This window comes from Myxocyprinus asiaticus, chromosome 41, assembly GCF_019703515.2.
Source record: "Myxocyprinus asiaticus isolate MX2 ecotype Aquarium Trade chromosome 41, UBuf_Myxa_2, whole genome shotgun sequence".
NCBI classification, from domain to species: Eukaryota; Metazoa; Chordata; class Actinopteri; order Cypriniformes; family Catostomidae; genus Myxocyprinus; species Myxocyprinus asiaticus.
The window spans coordinates 16284092-16302612 of record NC_059384.1 but is presented as its reverse complement, the minus strand read 5'-3'; the positions used below and the strand labels follow the sequence as shown (position 1 = coordinate 16302612).

The window sequence follows — 18521 nt, the reverse complement described above, 5'->3', positions numbered from 1 at the left end:
AAGAGGGATTAGAATGTTTCCCCTTCACCATTAAAAATCAAAGATGGCACTAGCATGAATAAGGTCTATAGACAGTAACTACGTTTCCATCCAAGTTTTTTTTTTTTTTTTTTTTTGCAACAAAAAGTGTAGCGCATCAAAACGTTTACCGATATAGCTGATGGAAACACAAATTAGCGCTAAAATTTCACAAGTGTCGACATAATATTTTTCCATTTAACTCTAGCATAAACTCTATGTCGATACTTCAAATGTCGAGAAAAACTGGTTTGGAAACACTTTTTGTTGAGAAAATAGGCATTAACAATATATAGCAAAAATACAGTGTCATATGACAGAATTTACCCCAATCATTAGCCTGTGTTAATCATGAGGACAAGATATACATCCTCGTCATCGACAAGTGCACGGAGAGCAAATGAATGGCCACTCCATGTGATTAATTTAATTGCGGTAGCCATCCATTTATTTATTAAAGTTGCTTTTCCACACCATTCAAAATAATAGACGACAGTCATGGAATTAGGCCGCAATACAAAAAAACATTTAATTTCTGTGTACAAACATGTTTTAAATTAAAAATAAATACACAATACTAGAAGAGAAGCTTCAGTTTGCTTTTTTGGAACACTAACATATAACCCAATTCTACAAAATTATTGTTTAGCTTTTGAAAAATTGCTGGCATAATTCCCTGTATTAAATTAAATAAATTACCAAATGAATAAAACATTAAATTAAAACAAATGACCAAATGAAAAAATATTGTTAGGTATATAATTGCCTTTTCTTTACACAAACGTAAAATTAGCCTTACCCTGTTTTGTAGATGAAAAAAGTCATTCTCAGAATGTTCTACACTTTTTTCAAACTATCAGAATTATTTGTCTAATGCTGAGTTCACTTTCAGAAAACTAGCTTTTGAACATTTTAAAACTTTTAAATCTAACCCTCTTTACCTCGGATCGCATTTGCTGAGCTTCTTCAGAAAATGTAAATTGCATTATGAAGCTAAAATTAATTTTAGATGACAATCAAGGTCAGTTGGTCGTTAAAAGTTACTGGACAAATATCCAGGACATAATGCAGCTGTGATGGCGATGCTTTAAATAAGATGATTGTTCAAAGTAGCCTATTAAATATCAGGAATGTATCATAGCCCACAGTATGTAAACCCTGATATTACACCGCATCAATTTTTCTTTAATAGCTGTGCACACAGCATATATACATTGATGGATGGTCTTTATACTAAGACCGAAAGCTTCCCCCACCACTTGGTGCAGGTTGCCAGCTTGAACAAGGCCATGACAATTCGCTTTCGGGTCGGAACCGGTGGCGACCTGCGATAGGTGCAACATCCCCAGCTAACAATGACCTATCGGCCGGTCCACCTGCGTTTTTGGGTGGCACGCCGCCAGAGGCTTGCCACAGTTGATCCTCCGTCGGCAGACCACTGGCCAGCTGATGGCAATTCGGTCCACTGTGGCAGGCCACTAGTTACATGCTGCTAATGCAGAATGCATTGTTTATAACTTCACTTGACAATAATTAAATTACACCTCAAAATACCATGCATATTTGTTTAAAAATGTCCATAACATAAAGTTCCACATAATGAAATTGCATCACAAAATGTATTAATGCAAACCAATTTTTATGTGTGTTTTGTTCAAGGTTCATCTTTGTGAAAGATAGTTTTGGTGAATATAGGACAAAAATTACAGGAAATGCATCTTTATTTTACAATTATTTATTTTACAAATAAAAAATAAAATCAAAGTAATGAGACTGGTTTTATGACACAAATGCAAAGTTTTGGTATAGAAAAATAAACAGGTAATATGCTCTGCATAGGCAAGCACACAAAGGGTTACAGAGTTTGTAAAAACAACTATATAATAAAATCTTAAACTGCAAAAAAGTGCAGGGGTGGCATTTTGCTCCAGTGAATAATATATTTCATAATTTAAATTAATTGACCCTGAGAAATGTGTTAAGGTCACATAAGGATTGTTAATTATTTCTATAATCTTTACTCTGTATATATGCATCTATACATTTAAGTATATTGTGTTGTTGACTTTAATGTATTTTAATATGTGTGCATTGAATGCTTGTACTGCTACTGCAGAATGTACTCAAAACAGGTCGCATGTATCCACTTGACAAGAATTAGTAAGTGAACCTCAAAATACCATTTATATTTGTTTTAAATGCACATTTACTTTTTTGCTGCCTTTATGTGACTTTGGAGCTTCAAACTTTTGGTCACCATTCACTTGCTTTGTATGGACCTTCAGAGCCGAGATATTCTTCTAAAAATCTTTGTGTTCTGCAGAAGAAAATGTCATACACATCTGGGATGGCATGAGAGTGAGTAAATGAGAGAATTTTCATTTTTGGGTGAACTATCCCTTTAAGCAAGGAAACATGATCAGTTTGCATTGATGTTAGTTTTTTGATATCCATATACAATCTATCTTATCTAGGTGTTCGCAGAACACGTTGCTCTCTAAATACATATCCAATAACATCAACAATGTTTTCAAAGGTTTAGATAACGCTACAGTTTTTCCTTCAAAATAATGAGAATCTTCACAAACTTAATGTTGTAATGCCAGGACAGGGTTTTATTTATAAATAGTTTCAGAAGAAAATTTATAAAAGATTTCAATAATTTTTTTTTTTATCTATACAAAAAATAAATACATCTATATATACCCATTTCTCCTATATTGTTTCCTGTGACAAACTGAATACATTTTACATTCTCTTGTGATGAAGACCCACATGAATTTTTATTTTCCCACTGTGAAGAATTTAAATGGATGTCACAAACATATTTCATCAACAGTGACTATACAGTCCCTAAAAGCTACTGTACGACCAAAAGAGGTATTAAGCCAAGAGTAAACAATTTATAGGCAAGACAAAGTGATCATCACTCATTGTTTTAACCCATTTCTCTTATTTTATATTCTTCAGATGAACCTGAAGTGTTACACATTATTAAAATTAAAAAATGAGCACATTGAGCCTACAAAGATTCTACACATTTTTATATTTAACTCAATACATTTTTCATTAAGTTTTAAGGTGCAATCATTAACAAATGCTTAGATGTATATTAAGACAACATTTAGTTTAAATCAAGATACAAAGGCCACATGAGTGAATGTAAGATAGATCTTTAACAGTTGAGCTATTTGATCTGCAGAGGCAATGGGCCTGCATTGCTACCTCTATTATTAAAGTGGAGACACTTGTACAACTGCACTAAATCCAACATTTTATAAGGCATCTGTGTAGTGCAGCAAAAACTTTAAATGTCCATCAAATCAGCACCCAAGAGTTTAGAACAGGATCATGAGAAGCCTTTGCATTTTAATCTGCTGTACAGCTGTTTTCAGTTATGTTACCGTTAATCAATATTAGCTCAAAAGAATGAGAAAGACACTAGCTTTTCTCATTTATTTTCAAGGTCATCAGGAACAAGTGAACAAATACATGATAAAAATTTGCATGATTTAGTTTGCCAGCACCAAAATCCCCTCGAAGACAAAAAAAGCTTAGAGAAAAAAATAAAATAATCCAACCACAACAAAAAGGCCCAGAGAGACAATGTTCATGGTTACGAGTCTGCCCTGGGATGACAGTCCCTATGGCAACACTCCACAGTGAGGGCAGGTCTTAAGGGAAGTATACCCTTATGTTTTTGGGTCACCAGCCTGAAATGGCATTTAGCGCTGAGAGGAGGTTCTGTTGTAGACCTGTAAGTTCTGCTGAAGCATCACAAGAGAGCTGCGCAGCTGTGGAGAAGGGAGCAGTTACTACCAGCAAAAAACATCAATCACTCAAGAGACCTCTCAGCCAAACAAGATACATCACAAAATATAATAATCCACAGGGATCAGTTTTTCTCCTTTGCTCTTCTCCTTGTATATGCTTCCCCTGGGAGATATAATCATGAATCGTTTCCACTGTTTTGCCGACAATACACAACTTTATATTTCTTCAAAACCTGATGAACTTTCACAATTCTTCAAATTAGCAGAGTGTATCAATGAAATAAAAGACTGGATGGCTAGAAATTTCCTTCTACTCAATTCCGATAAAACCTCTAAAAACAAGCCGCTAAAATATAATTTGACTCTCAATGGATGTACTGTTACATCGTCTTCTACAGCGAAGAAATTAGGTGTTATATTTGATACCAATCCGTCCTTTGAAAATCAAATTTCCAATGTTTGTAGAACAGCATTCTTCCACCAAAGAAATATTCCACCTAAATCAAAATGTAGCTGCCAGAGTGCTGACGAGAACCAAGAAATATGATCATATTAGGCCCATTTTATCATCGTTACATTGGCTACCTGTTAAATTTCATATTAATTTTCAAATTTTGTTAACTAGGTACAAAGCTTTGAATGGTCTAGCTCCACAATACTTAAGTGACCTTCTACCATGCTATATTCCATCACGTTCGCAAAATTCTGGCCTGTTAATAGTTCCTTGAATATCAAAATCCATAAAAGGAGGTAGATCCTTTTCATATTTGGCTCCTAAACTATGGAATAGTCTCCCTAACACTGTTCGAGATGCAGACACACTCACTCAGTTTAAGTCTAGACTAAAGACTCATCTATTTAGCAAGCCATACACCTAATTTATCCTTCAACTCACAATTAGACTGCTTTAGTTAAGTCTGCCAGAACCAGAAAGAGTGATCATGATCTATAACTCTGCAATAAACTGAATGGCATCTATGCTAATATTTTTCTATTTGTATTCCTGTCTCAACCTCGGGACTCCTATCCTGAGGTCACCAGAACCAGCTCCATTCCTGCTTCAAGTTGGACTCCACTGCTATATGTCTCAGTGATGACGGCTAAATGCAGCCGGTGCTAGCCAAACATCACTTCAGTCTATTACGATGGACTTCAGAGGGTGAACTGATGCCAACTCCAACCATAAGACATGGGATACATCATATGCCATTGCCTGAACCTTGGATTTAGGATAGACCTCACCGAAATTACTGGCTGGTTGAACTGCGATGCACCTCACTGATCACTGCCTGCATCACCTCGGACTAATGATGGACTACACTCTTAAAATGGAATACACAGACTATCAATTAATTGCCAACAAACACTTCATCAACCAACTAACAAGGACAATGCATCTATGTGAACTTCTGCAGTTAATCCAGGATGAACTTCATAGACATTAGTCATTAATCTTACAGATTTTACATAATCTGTGTTTAAACACTGACCCTTAACACTTAGTTTAATTATTTTAAACCATGACTTGCAATATACATAATTAAGCAATATTGGCATTATATTCATCATGTTAGCCAGAGGGGAACTGGCCCCCACAGTGAGCCTGGTTTCTCCCAAGGTTATTTTTCTCCATTAACCAACAACTTATGGAGTTTTGTGTCCCTTGCTACAGTCGCCTTCGGCTTGCTCACTGGGGTTCTAAATACAATTATTATTTCATTACTTATTTTTAAACAATTCACAATCGTATTTTATTAAACTACACAATGATGACTCTAAGACATTATAGATATTACAGTATCATTTCTGTTAATGCATGATCTTCTGTAAAGCTGCTTTGAAATGTGTGTTGTGAAAGGCGCTATACAAATAAACATTATGACTTAATCCATCTCCCTATATATATTATTTATCTGTTTTTAGACAGCGAAAGAGATTAAGCCATTAAGCTTGGCATAAGTGAACAACAATATGTAAGACTATCATGAACATTGGTGTTCTTCACTAAACGCTATCCCATCAAACAAATGTTCTTAAAATGTTTCCTAAACATTATATTGTGGTTGTGGAAACCGTGAAAACGTCCAGTTTTCTTAAAGCAAGTAAAACTTTATAAAACATTATTTAAAGGTTAGCATAACACTCCAGAAAACTTGGAGTTTTCACTCCTATCTAGTTTAAGGAAGTACAAACAATGTTGCACTAAGAACGTTTTGCCCTAACATTATCAAATACTAATAACATAAGGATATTCCATTAAAGGCATAGTTCACGCAAAAATGAAAATTCTCTCAAGTGAATAGGTACCAAAATTTAGAAGCTCCAAAAGCACATAAAAGTTATCCATAAGACTCCAGTGGTTTAATCCATGTCTTCGGAAGTCATATGATAAGTGTGAGTGAAAAACAGATCAACATTTAAGTCCTTTTTCCTATCAATCCCCACTTTCACCTTCGACTTAAATATTGATCTGTTTCTCACCCACACCCATCATATCGCTTCTGAAAATATGGATTTTGGATTACTTTTTATGGATGGAGTTTTATGGATTACTTTTATATAGCCTTTATGTGATTTTTGGAGCTTCAAACTTTTGCTACCCATTCACTTCCATTATACGGGCCTACAGAGCAGATATTTTCTTATAAAATGATCTGTTTTCTGCAGAACAAAGAAAGCCTTACACATCTGGGATGGCATAAGATTGAGTAAATAATGAGAGAATTTTCATTTATTCCCTTAAAGGGTCATGAAACAACAAATTTTTTTAGATGTTAACAGGTATATATGTCTTGAACACAAGGGAAGAGAATGTTAACATTATTTTTCATTTCAAGAGGAAATTTAGGGATTTTCTGGGCTATTTTCACAAGTCGTGACGTACATAGTTTAGGCTTTCCATTTAATTTCAGCAAATCTTCGTCACTGGTGTTCTCGATATTATTCATGAGAAGGCGTGGCCTTTACCCTTTGACAAGCAATTCGTTGCCATGCACATGACCAGTGCTTCAAACTCTCAAGCACCATCAGTCAGTTGAGAGAGTTGATACTACTGTGATGCAAGTTGTAAGATGTAAGTTAACATATTTTCGATACAGAGTACATGGCTTGGCATTTATTTGCGTATTAAATTACAGATATAAATTACTATTGTGAGTAATGTATTGTGAGCTTACAAAACAGTGTATAATTTGTACATTCTGTTACAAGAAATTGTGAGAATCTTTGCTGTGTTAACAGCATTATTAAAATGAAGCTGAGTGACTGGATCAGACAGTTGTTAGGTTCACTCCCCCTTTCCGATGCTAATCACACCCACTTTGAGTGCATCTTTTAAAAATGTGGTGAGCTCAACTGTGCTGAAACAGTGGGTGTCCTGACCCTTTAAAGTTATTTGTATCAATGGTTGTTCCTAACCTTTACATAACATTAGCCAAAGTTATCAAAACGTTCCCTTAGGTGCCACCCATACATACCTGCTCAAGAAGATTAATGGAGTCCTGCAGTACTGCCCTGAGTAAGTGTGCATCCTCTTGACTTCTGTGTGGCAGTCCATGTCTTGGCCCTAAGTCAGGTGCCAAACTACAGGACATGGGCAGTGGTAGGCATTTACCTTAGCTTGAGGATAAATATACAATGAATAAGAATAAAAAAGACAATATCTGCTGAAAGAGCTCTTACCTGGACTCTGTTCTCTCCCTCATCCTGTGCTTGGTGCTCACATACATACGGTGGGCAACATCCTCCATGGCCCAAAGTTTAAAGAACAGCCCCAAGTTTAGAACTGTCAGTACGAAAAGACTAAGGAACAAAACATCATAAGCACATTAAGTATTTGTCATACATGATCATTCTAAATCACCAAAGACAGAATGTGAATGAAGTCTTACATTAAGCTCATCCCAACCACAATGGTAGTGATGTTCAATCTTTGTGTGTTCTTTATGTCCATGGCACCTATAAATTAAGATGCATTACAGATATTATTGTTATATGCCTAATATGTATACAGTATTGTGATGTTTGCTTGTAAATTAAGTGCACAGACACATCCACATATTCACATCTGATTAGTGTTGACTAGAGGTCGACTGACTGTGGATTTTGCCAATACTGATAACTAAACTGGTGGAAAAGGCAGATAACCAATTAATCGGCCGATATAAATAAATAAATAAAAAAAAATCAAAGAATGTTTATATAAAAAAAAAAAAAAAAAAAAAGGATTCTTAGTCTTTCCTTACTATGAAGGGCACAGACATTGAGGCAACACAAGTCCAAAATGAATAAAATCCCAAAAGCAGTTTATTGTGCAACCAAAATCTCAATAATAACTCAAATTTAGATTGTGTACATTATGGGGGACTTTCAACTCTAAACATGTCCGAAATACATCAGGGACTCAGGTCAGCCTGACCTGGCAACCTTACGATGCTCCGTAAGTATTGACCAAATGATGCTTTTTATAGCCCATATATTCACCAGATGAAGAGTTAATATGTATATATTTCACCAGATGAGGTTTATTGATGAGGAACAAAAAAAACCTATCGGTTTAGATTTTTGCAGATAACCGATAGTTCCAAAAAGCAACTATCAGCACCAATTAATCGGTAAAACCGATATATCAGTCTACCTCTAGTGATGACAGTTCAGTGCCTCAATGCTCAAGGGTGGTTTATAAGAACTTTTAAAGGGCCGATATGAGTGGTCTTGGAAATTTATACTGAAAACTATTGGCATGGATGCAACATCTCGCAAAGTAGTTTTCGGTTACGGATGCCACTGCAGAAATGCCCTATTTGCAGTCAGCCCTGATTAATTTATTTAATGAGTGAAATTGTCCAATAACATCGGGGTTACTGACAAAGTTATATCTGGCTTGTTCTCTTAACATGTGGTCATGACATAAGGCAACCCACCCATGTAGAATAAAACACCTTTATTTAGACCACTGATATGATTGTAAATCTGATGTTTATTGTAAATTGGTATATGTCTTATCATTGTCATGACTGCTATGTTGTTCGGAACTGCACCCAAGACTTTCACCCACTGTTGCACTTGTGCATATGGTTGTGTGACAATAAAAGTGATTTGATTTTTGATTTTGATTTGATTGGAGTCTTAATCTCAAGTGAATGTACATAATTTCAAACATATTTGAGACAAAATACAGTTCTATTCTGAGGAAAAATTACTGAGTGTATCTTTAAGGCCAGTATCAGAAAGAAAGACAAACAGATGCTCCAGACATCCATTATCAGTTTAGATATTAAAAGACAAAAATCTATACCCTTAGTGCCGCCTCTCTGCTGATCAGAGTCTGTGCCATACTGCTTGCCTGGCTTCATGTGTTCCTGTAGAGTGCGACTGAAGGTTCTTCGCCTCCTGCGCAATCCACCCGCCTTCCCAGCATCTCCACTTCCCTGAGTCAAATCTGCCTCTTCGTCAAGCAGCTCTGTCTCTGGGGATGAGCATTGTGAACAGAGGATGTGAAGAACATTGAAATTAATCTTAGAGCCCAGAGTGGTTATTTCAAGGTCAGTCGATCGACTGTGGATTTGGCTTCACTGTAATTCGGTAATTATAAGGAGAAAATAGCCTTGCAAGAAATGGATCCAATTGATGTCACCAATAGGCAACTGACACATGCATGCTGCTAATAGCCTTCCCTAGGCACTTTGTGTCACTCAGCGTTGTTCTTTACTCTTTTGCCTTCAATATTTCAATCATGGCTGAGAAGCGATCAGCCAGTTCTTTTTTCCCAGTCAATAAGAAAAACACTGGGCATAGTCTGCAGTTCTCCTCTCCTTAATTGATGTACAGTAGCTTGGACTGCATCTCGGGTCATTATTTTTTATAAAACCCGCTAGATGGCAGTAGGCCTTGGATTTGAAGATTAAGGCAGAAGGTTGATCATGCACTATGCAGTGCATACTTAAAACAAAAAGACAATGTCATTCAACAGAATGGTCTCATCCTATAGAGTAGGGTTTCTTTCAAACTTTTTTGGAACCAAGGACCTTTGATGAAGTTTTTCTGAACTGATTTTAAAATAAGTTCTGTTTAGATCGAATGCTGTAATGTAGTGATTGATCTCTGAGCTGGTTGGTTTGGTTCAATGCTTTAGAGCACTTTGGAATTTTTTTGAATGCCAATGAAGAAAACAAATGGGAAAATATCAGAATCAAGGTTGCTCAAAAACATCACTGTTACGTTCTATATTTTTGGTTTTTAGCAGACCCCCCCGGATATAAGTATGAAACAGACCCCAGTTTGAGAAACGGAACGGGTTTATAGAGCAAGAGATTCAACCAATGAGTTAAGAGGAAAAATAAAGGGTTAGGGAGAGTAAAGAAATCATTATACTAACCAAGGTGTTTAAAGTAGTCTTCTAGGCCACTCCAAGAGTTTTTGGTGATAAAGGACTTAACAAGACCCCAGGGTTGCTTTTTGTATTTCACATCTGTGTAAATCCTGCACAGACAGAAGAGCAGAACCATCTGCTACATGATTATATTATCTATTTAGAGATTTAGTGTGTAAGTTAAAAAGAAAAAAGCCAGGCATACAGATTTGGGGGCGCTCACCTGAGTCTGCACTTGTGCTTTGAGTTACGGATAATACAGAAGCGATTCTGAGTGTAGAAGTAGTCATGGTATGGAACATCATGTGTGAAGACCTCTGCATCTACCATGTAGTACTGACCCACCCTCGACTCTTTATATAGTGTCTAGAATATACAGAAATCAGAACATACAGCACAGTATGGTCATTAGGCCTTTCAGCATTATTACACAATTACCTGATTGTGTCCTTTTGATCTAATTGTGATTATTTGCATGGAGTTTAAAGTGAAAAATGATTTTTATTAGCTCAAATAGTCGCAATTAAATGAAACACTTGTGAGCAAGTCATTATGTAATTGTGACACGCCTACAGTCAGTCATTTTCTTATTAATCACTGCATAATACAACTGAACTAAAAGCTGTCTAATGCCTAATAGGGCTGGGCGATAGGATGATGTAATCGGATATGACAAATATCCGATGCCAATTGCGACACTCATTGACAGACAATGATCGACAATATCAGGAAATTACAATATCATGGAGTTGAGAAGTCACCAAATAAATTAAACTGTAGGCCAGGGTATGAAATTTGCACCCAGCAAATGTGTTATCATGTGCATAGTGTAATTTTGTTCATCTACCCGCCACTGTGGCGGGCTGACTGTAAGACGACACATGACAATAAATGCTGTTAGACACAAAGACACATGCTTAAAGAAACAGTTTATTATTATTATTTGAAGAACAGACGAAAGAAAAGCAGTCCGTGATGCGCTGTTTGTTCAGAGGTGTGTAATGGCAGCGTGTCTCGTGGAACACGTGCATGTAGAGTTCTCACTTTTCTGTTTCAGCCGTCTGAAAAACTGTTTGCAAGGATAATGTTGTTTGAGGTCATTTGCAGCATTCTCATAGACCATCTCAGGAGGTGCTAGAAGTTTAGTTCGCTTAATTTCCACAGAGCAGTTCTTGCTTAACATGCATTGAGAACGCAACTCTGCAGGTTCACTTTACAGCCTATATGTATACAACCTAAACAAGTTCACCTTGAACCTAAAATGTATTTTATATTGCAACTATTAGTATTATTATCATCATCATCATCATCATTAGTATGTTTACATTTATAATTGTATTTAGATCTTTATTTGTATTAGTAATTTTCCACCTGTAGTAGACGGATACTTGCGTGACGGCAAATGGAAGGGTGGTTATACGATTTTTTGAACACTTTATTTTAATAGCTTTTTCATTTAATTTGAAGTGCAATTTGAATTTTGAAATAACATTGGTTTAAGTTTTTCGTGTATCAATAAATACTTTTTATAATTTTAAAGCAAAATCAATAAAGCAAGAATATTCACCGTACCCTCGGCCGGGGGGTTGACGATGTAATATGAACGGAACATATTGAACATATTTCTTGCATATCGCCCGTGCATAATATGCATAATTAACTATCTTATGCAGACAAGACAACAATTGTGTATGAAGTTCACTTTATACTGCTCTCGCAACCACTCCACCATTTCAGTTGTAGCAGTCAGAATTTGACAAATGTGGATTTAGTTTAACATTCAAACACAAGCAACACTTTGGTTGTAATCCAATAACTAAAATTATTTAAGGAACAATCACCCCACCGAATTCGCAGAACTTGGCCAACTAGACATTCTCAGAAACAGTTCTTTCCTGCCAACCATACATCTAAATATAAATAAAAAGATATATGAAATGCTGCATGTTAACCGAGAGTGTAACGCAGTATATAACTAAGAAATGCAGTCTTTCAGTACGATTGAAAAACTATAATTTAAAGAAGTGATGCAAAAATGTATGGCCTGGTCATTATTTATTTTAATTGTTTATTTTTAGCAATATCTTTTAGTCATTGGCATTGTACATTCAAAACATTCATTCTCATTTTGCCTTGTGCAATATTTGTTAATAAGCCTGGGAAATTTTTTTATTTGTTTATATTTGTAATGGTCTTCTTTTTAAGGTGTGTTTATATTAAGCTTACACTATTATGCTGACATAAAATTAACCAAAAGATTATTACATTTATTTATTATTGCATTATCTGTATGAACATGAATCATCAACCCAAAAAAAATAATAATTATAATTATGTAATGATCGCAACAGCCTTAACAGTATAAGAAAATACAAACATACAGTTGCCCCTCTAACCTGGTTTTCTGTAGCAGTGGAGAATTTGCCGACTAGGGGGTTATTGATGGTTATGGTGTAGTTCAAAGTCCTTTTCATACAGCCAGAGGCCTCCCTTTGCCAAGAAGTAGAGCTTATACCTGCCAGGTGATAGAGTCCCTCATTACCATAAACAGTGTACAAGGCAAAATATGCAAAGGTATGACATAATATATAAGGATGGCCAGAGTCAACACTGATGTTTTGCATCTTGAAATACTGCCAATCACTTATCTATATTATTAGATTCAAATGGTACTTACTACCACACTTACCTGTGATCTTCCTGGTATCCATTAATCTCCGCATAAAATTAGAATCGGTGAAAAGCAGTTCAAACATGTTCTCAGCACTGATGTGAAAGACCCTGTTTACAAAAAGCCTTCCTTGAGACGCTGGAGAAACAGTCTCGCTTTCCTCCACTACAAGAAAACGCCAAACCGATACTGACATAAAGGCATAAACACATAATAGAAAAAGCACACACATCTCACATACAAGCAAAACACACTCTCTCACCCTCCTCCAGGCTGTCAGATCTGCTGTTATCTGAGACCTGGTCTTCATTGGCATTCAGGTCCAGAGAGAGAGAGGAACGTTTCGACACTCGCTCAGACCCTGACCGATTCAAGGACAGATTTGGACTGCGCTGACGGGATGGGGTGCTGAGAGTGTCATCCTGTTGAGTACATAAAGATCTAAATTCTGTAAGTAATTGGTTGATAACATGTTCCTCACCAAACACTTTAAGACAAAACAAAATGGCCAAGAAAAAATTGATGGATGTACCCCATTTGCTGAGAGTGTGCTTTGCAGTCTAACTGAGGATTGTGCATCATCTCCCTGTGGTGTCGTGGCCTCATAAGAACTCAGCTCCCCCTGAGGAAGACGAAGTGATGTGGGCCTTTCTGGCCTCCCTGTGTAATCTTCTCCACGCATATTCAGACTGCAACAGAGATATGGGACCTAAAAATCAAGTAACTGATCTCCCATTTACCAAAATTTGTTGTTTTACTGGCGTGTGAAGATATGAATGTGTGTAATTAACCTGGGCTGGGTAGGTGTGAAAGTATCTGCTGACGTTTGAAAGCTTTCCATTTCATCATGACTCAACCCTAGGTCATTGCCATAATGCTGCTTAACCATCTGCAACAACTCAAGCTTGGTCAGTTTCTGCAAAAGAGGAAAGCTACATTGAGCAATTTGCACTCATGTGTCTCTGCCCCTCCCCTCTGCACTTTTGCTTCTGTCTGATAACACACTAAAACAATGCAATTAACCCTTTCTCCTTGAGTTTCTCTCTGATATTCATCTAGACCTGCCCATAAAACAGCCCTAACCTGCTCCGCATTGACCAGTGATTGAAACCTGTTGGGAAGGCAACTAGCAGAGCATTAAGCCTAACACTGACGTGGATAGACATAACATATTAGCAATACACAAACCCTTCTAGCATGGAAATCATCGTTTCTGCCAAATGAAAACACAAGTTAAGGCCAATTCACATTGCCACCCTCCCCAAACTAACATGATTGTTGGGTTATATTGGGTCACTGTGTTCATCCTGTTGGTGTTTGTTGGGGCAGTCTGAAGATAACAATTATGCTTCTCAACATTCTAATTCCAACAGGCAACTTTAGAATGTTGGTGTTTGTTAAGAGTTTGTTGGGGCAGTGTGACTTGGCCTTTACTATAAAACAGAGGCAACTTGGTTACTACCACTTCCATCAAAAAAAGCTAATAAAACAACAAAACTTCTGAAAGCTTTTTACATTGTTTAAAGTAGTTGAGATCCCATATTAATTTATGATTTTACATTAGTAACAATAAATGCAACTATGGAACATTGGCGGAAACGATTGTTGCCATGGTGAATTTTATTAAGGTGAGAGACGTCCCTCGACTAAAAATGTAAATAAATAAACGTAATCAGCGTCCATTCGGTTTGGCGAACATACGCATTAGCTAGTCGATCAAAAAACAGTGGCGCAGAAAAGCAATATGAACGACTTTTTTGAACAAAATAAAAAATCCACACACAGTCGTATCGTTGAAAAAAACATTCGACAATCGCAACGAAATGAAAAACATTGTTCCAAGGCCGTACCGCACGCACACATTTCCAAACCGAGGGTTCAAGTGAAAACATTTTATGGATTTATAAAGCTTTAGAATCACTCCACCCATTAACGATTATATTACATGTTCAAACAATTATCTTACCGTGTGATTTTCTTGGTTACGTGGCGGTATGTTAATAATGGTTATGCGCTGGTCACCTACCTGAACGCCAGTAACCTGTGCGCTCTCAGCGAACTATTCATGCTGCAATCAGGAAGCTGAGAGAGCTACAACTGCGCCGCCTATTGGCCTGTTATTCATTTACTAATATCAATCTTCCATTATCATTTCACCATTATAATTTTCCTTTGCTCAGGTCTGTAGTCTGAAATATCTGGGAGATTAAAGAGGTAGTATTTACTGCACAGAGAAAGTATTTACTTTTTCAGACAAAGAAAGCCACGCTTTGACGGGGTCAGTGAACTATACTGTCATTTGCTGGCGTGTCCCCTACTGATTTAGGTTGTTTACACTGAAACATATCCCTGACCTTAGGTCTACAGGGTATAATTCTGTCTGTTTTCCTCACATGGAATTAATATGCCACATTAGTAAGTGTTTGGCTACAAGGCTCACTGAACACTGTAAATTTGATAATGGTTCACTTTTGACGTCCCAGCCATATTCTGTATCTGTTTCGGTTTCAAATATGAACTTTCTTGCTTACAGTTAAGTACAACCAACATGTATCAACAGATGATTTAGAGATTTGTATTTGTATGATTATTTCAACAAATCAGAGATTGGTTGAGCAATGATAGTGAGGTTAAAAAAGGAAAAGTATTTAAAAAAGCAAGAAATTACCTTATCCATTAGAATATTCTGCCAAAGCCGAAATATACCAAGGTAACTTTTCTCCCTTGCAGAGAATGAACTGAAGAATAGCTGTGGAAAATTGTGAAATACAATTTTTTTCTAACAACAAAAATATCCATTCAGCCTACTGTAAATATGGTAACACTTTACAATAAGGTTCCATTCGTTAACATTATTTAACAACATTAAGTAACATGAACTAACAATGAACAATTGTATTTTTTTATTAATTAACATTAACAGATTAATAAATACAGATAAATGTAAAAATATATATATATATTGTTTATCGTTAATTCATGATACCTCATGCATTAACTAATGAAAATGAATAGAACCTTATTGTAAAGTGTTACCATATATATTTATATTCAAAAACAAGAAATAAACAATTTTCATGGTAGAAAACAATGCAGTCACCTTCTCTGAATCAGTATTGATCTGGATGGCGTTTGGTATCCATTTTGCTGTCTTCTCTCTTGACATTGCGGTGATATCCTTCATATTTAACGTGATCTAAGTCAAAGCCAGGTTTATTGTCATTTTTCGCATTGCTGAACAATGGAATCTGTATATAAAATTCACAGGAGCAACCAAACAATGCTCACCATGTGAATAGTGGCATTTATAGATAAAAAATACATAATATTTCTGTACAACTCACTTTTGTACCACGGAAAACATGACTGTAGAAACATAAGCAATTCTCTGTAAGGTAGATGCGCCCTTGTAACAAGATATCCTTCTGGAGCGCACAAGTGTAGTCTAGGGGAAAAATGATATTGTTATACAAATACTGTGGCTCTGACAGCAAACATTTTGAGTATATATACAGTATATTTATATTTATAAAAGCCAACGATGTTTGTAACAGTGAAAAATGTGTGTGTGAATAAATGTCTACGTGTTTGTTAAGCCAGTCCCAGCTTCCTCCTTGCCCATGCATTTCCCGAACTGTTACAACAGTGTATACACCAATGAGCCAAAACATTATGACCACCTGCCTAATATGCTGTTGGTTCTCCACGTGCCACCAAAACAGCGCCGACCCGCCAAGGCATGAACTCTACAAGACCCCTGAATTTGTCCTGTGGCATCTGGCACCAAGACATTAGCAGCAGATCCTTCAAGTTCTGTAAGTTGCGAGGTGGAGTCGCCATTGATCGGACTTGTTGGTCCAGCACATCCCACAGATGCTCAATCGGATTGAGATCTGGGGAATTTGGAGGCCAGTGCAACACCTTGAACTCTTCATCATGTTCTTCAAACCATTCCCAAACAATGTGTGCAGTGTGGCAGGGCCCATTATCCTGCTGAAAGAGGCCACTGCCATCAGAGAATACCACTGTCATGAAGGGGTGTACCTGGACTGCAACAATGTTTAGGTAGGTGGCACATGTCAAATTGACGTCCACATGAATGGCCGGACGCAGGGTTTCCCAGCAGAACATTGCCCAGAGCATCACACTCCCTCCACCGGCTTGTCGTCTTTCCTGGTGCCATCACATCCCCAGGTAAACGGCGCACACATACACGGCTGTCCACTTGACCACCAGACAAACTTCCTCCACTGCTCCAAGGTTCAGGTCAGATGCTCGCGTGCACATTGTAGGCGCTTTCAACGGTGGACAGGGGTCATCATGGCACTCTGACCGGTCTGCAGCTACGCAGCCCCATACGCAGCAGGGTGCGATGCACTGTGTGTTGTGACACATTACTCCCATAACCATCATTAAAATTGTCTGTGACTCAGTTCTGACCAGACGGGATAGCCTTTGTTGCCCTCACGCAGAGATGTGTCTTGGGCACCCAACACCCTGTCGCCGGTTTGTGGTTTGTCCCTCTTCAGACAACTGTTGGAAGGTACCTACCACTGCTGACCGGGAGCACCCCACAAGCCTTGCCGTTCTGAGATATTTTGACCCAGTCGTCTGGCCATAACAACTTGGCCCTTGTCAAAGTCGCTCAGATCTTTACTCCTGCCCATTTCTCCTGCTTTCAACATGACTACGAGAACTGATTGTTTAGGAGATGATTAACGTTATTCGCTTCACTTGTGAGTGGTCATAATGAGTTGGTTCATCAGTGTATATACACTACCGGTCAAAAGTTTTGAAACACTTGACTGAAATGTTTCTCATGATCCTAAAAATCTTTTGATCTGAAGGCGTATGCTTAAATGTTTGAAATTAGTTTTGTAGACAAAAATATAATTGTGCCACCATATTAATTCATTTCATTATAAAACTAAAATTTAATTAAATTTGAAATTGATGACTTGGACCAAATAATAAAGAAAAGCAGCCAATAAGTGCCCAACATAGATGGGAACTCCTTCAATACTGTTTAAAAAGCATCCCAGGGTGATACCTCAAGAAGATGGTTGAGAAAATGACAAGCGTACATGTCTGCAAATTCTAAGCAAAGGGTGACTACTTTGAAGATGCTAAAATATAACACAGTTTTGATTTATTTTGGATTTTGTTTAGTCACAACATAATTCCCATAGTTCCATTTATGTTATTCCATAGTTTTGATGACTTTAATATTATTCTAAAATGTGGGGGAAAAAATATAATAAAGAATGAGTAAGTGTTTCAAAACTTTTGACCGGCAGTGTATATTATCTCTCTTCCTCTCTGTCTCCCTCTAGCAGTCTTACCTGCAATTAGTTTCTCATTGTCTGGCAGCTCTCTGAATAACTTCCGAAACTCATCACTCTTCTGTTTATAACTAGTGTAAAGTAGTGCTTCAGGTGAATGTGGTGTTGCTATGCACTGCCCAATCACCTCCAGGCCCTGTGAGGTAAACATCACACACACATCCAAGCAATTAAAATAATAAAAGCAATTATTAATAATAAAATTTGCTTCATTGTCCATTTCTACAGATATTTATTCTCTTTACACATCCCAGCCTGTATAGATTACATGCAGATATGATGCTACACAGGCAAACAAATATTCATGCAAGCATACAGTGAGAGGTTGAGGGTGCTTGTTAAATTTC

At 37.0% G+C, this 18521-nt stretch overlaps 1 protein-coding gene across 3 annotated transcripts in view; it reads right to left on the bottom strand.

Annotated features, from left to right (window-relative positions):
- Positions 1 to 1700: 1700 nt before the first annotated feature.
- Positions 1701 to 18521, bottom strand: part of LOC127431986 (protein Aster-C-like) — an 18809-nt gene continuing 1988 nt past the window's right edge. Inside the window, exons 3-18 of one of the 3 annotated variants that reach the window (XM_051682695.1) lie at positions 18175 to 18310; positions 16177 to 16277; positions 15933 to 16028; positions 15501 to 15581; positions 13624 to 13748; positions 13365 to 13521; positions 13095 to 13254; positions 12851 to 13021; positions 12558 to 12676; positions 10385 to 10527; positions 10168 to 10271; positions 9136 to 9258; positions 7682 to 7748; positions 7473 to 7592; positions 7268 to 7373; positions 1701 to 3812 (exon numbers count right to left, since the gene is read on the bottom strand). In XM_051682695.1, coding sequence (XP_051538655.1) covers positions 3744 to 3812; positions 7268 to 7373; positions 7473 to 7592; positions 7682 to 7748; positions 9136 to 9258; positions 10168 to 10271; positions 10385 to 10527; positions 12558 to 12676; positions 12851 to 13021; positions 13095 to 13254; positions 13365 to 13521; positions 13624 to 13748; positions 15501 to 15581; positions 15933 to 16028; positions 16177 to 16277; positions 18175 to 18310 — 1878 coding nt within the window. In that variant the 3' untranslated portion in view covers positions 1701 to 3743. Of the gene's footprint in view, positions 3813 to 7267; positions 7374 to 7472; positions 7593 to 7681; positions 7749 to 9087; positions 9259 to 10167; positions 10272 to 10384; positions 10528 to 12557; positions 12677 to 12850; positions 13022 to 13094; positions 13255 to 13364; positions 13522 to 13623; positions 13749 to 15500; positions 15582 to 15932; positions 16029 to 16176; positions 16278 to 18174; positions 18311 to 18521 lie in introns of all 3 variants that reach the window. The other 2 variants (XM_051682693.1, XM_051682694.1) reach the window with 2 other exon arrangements.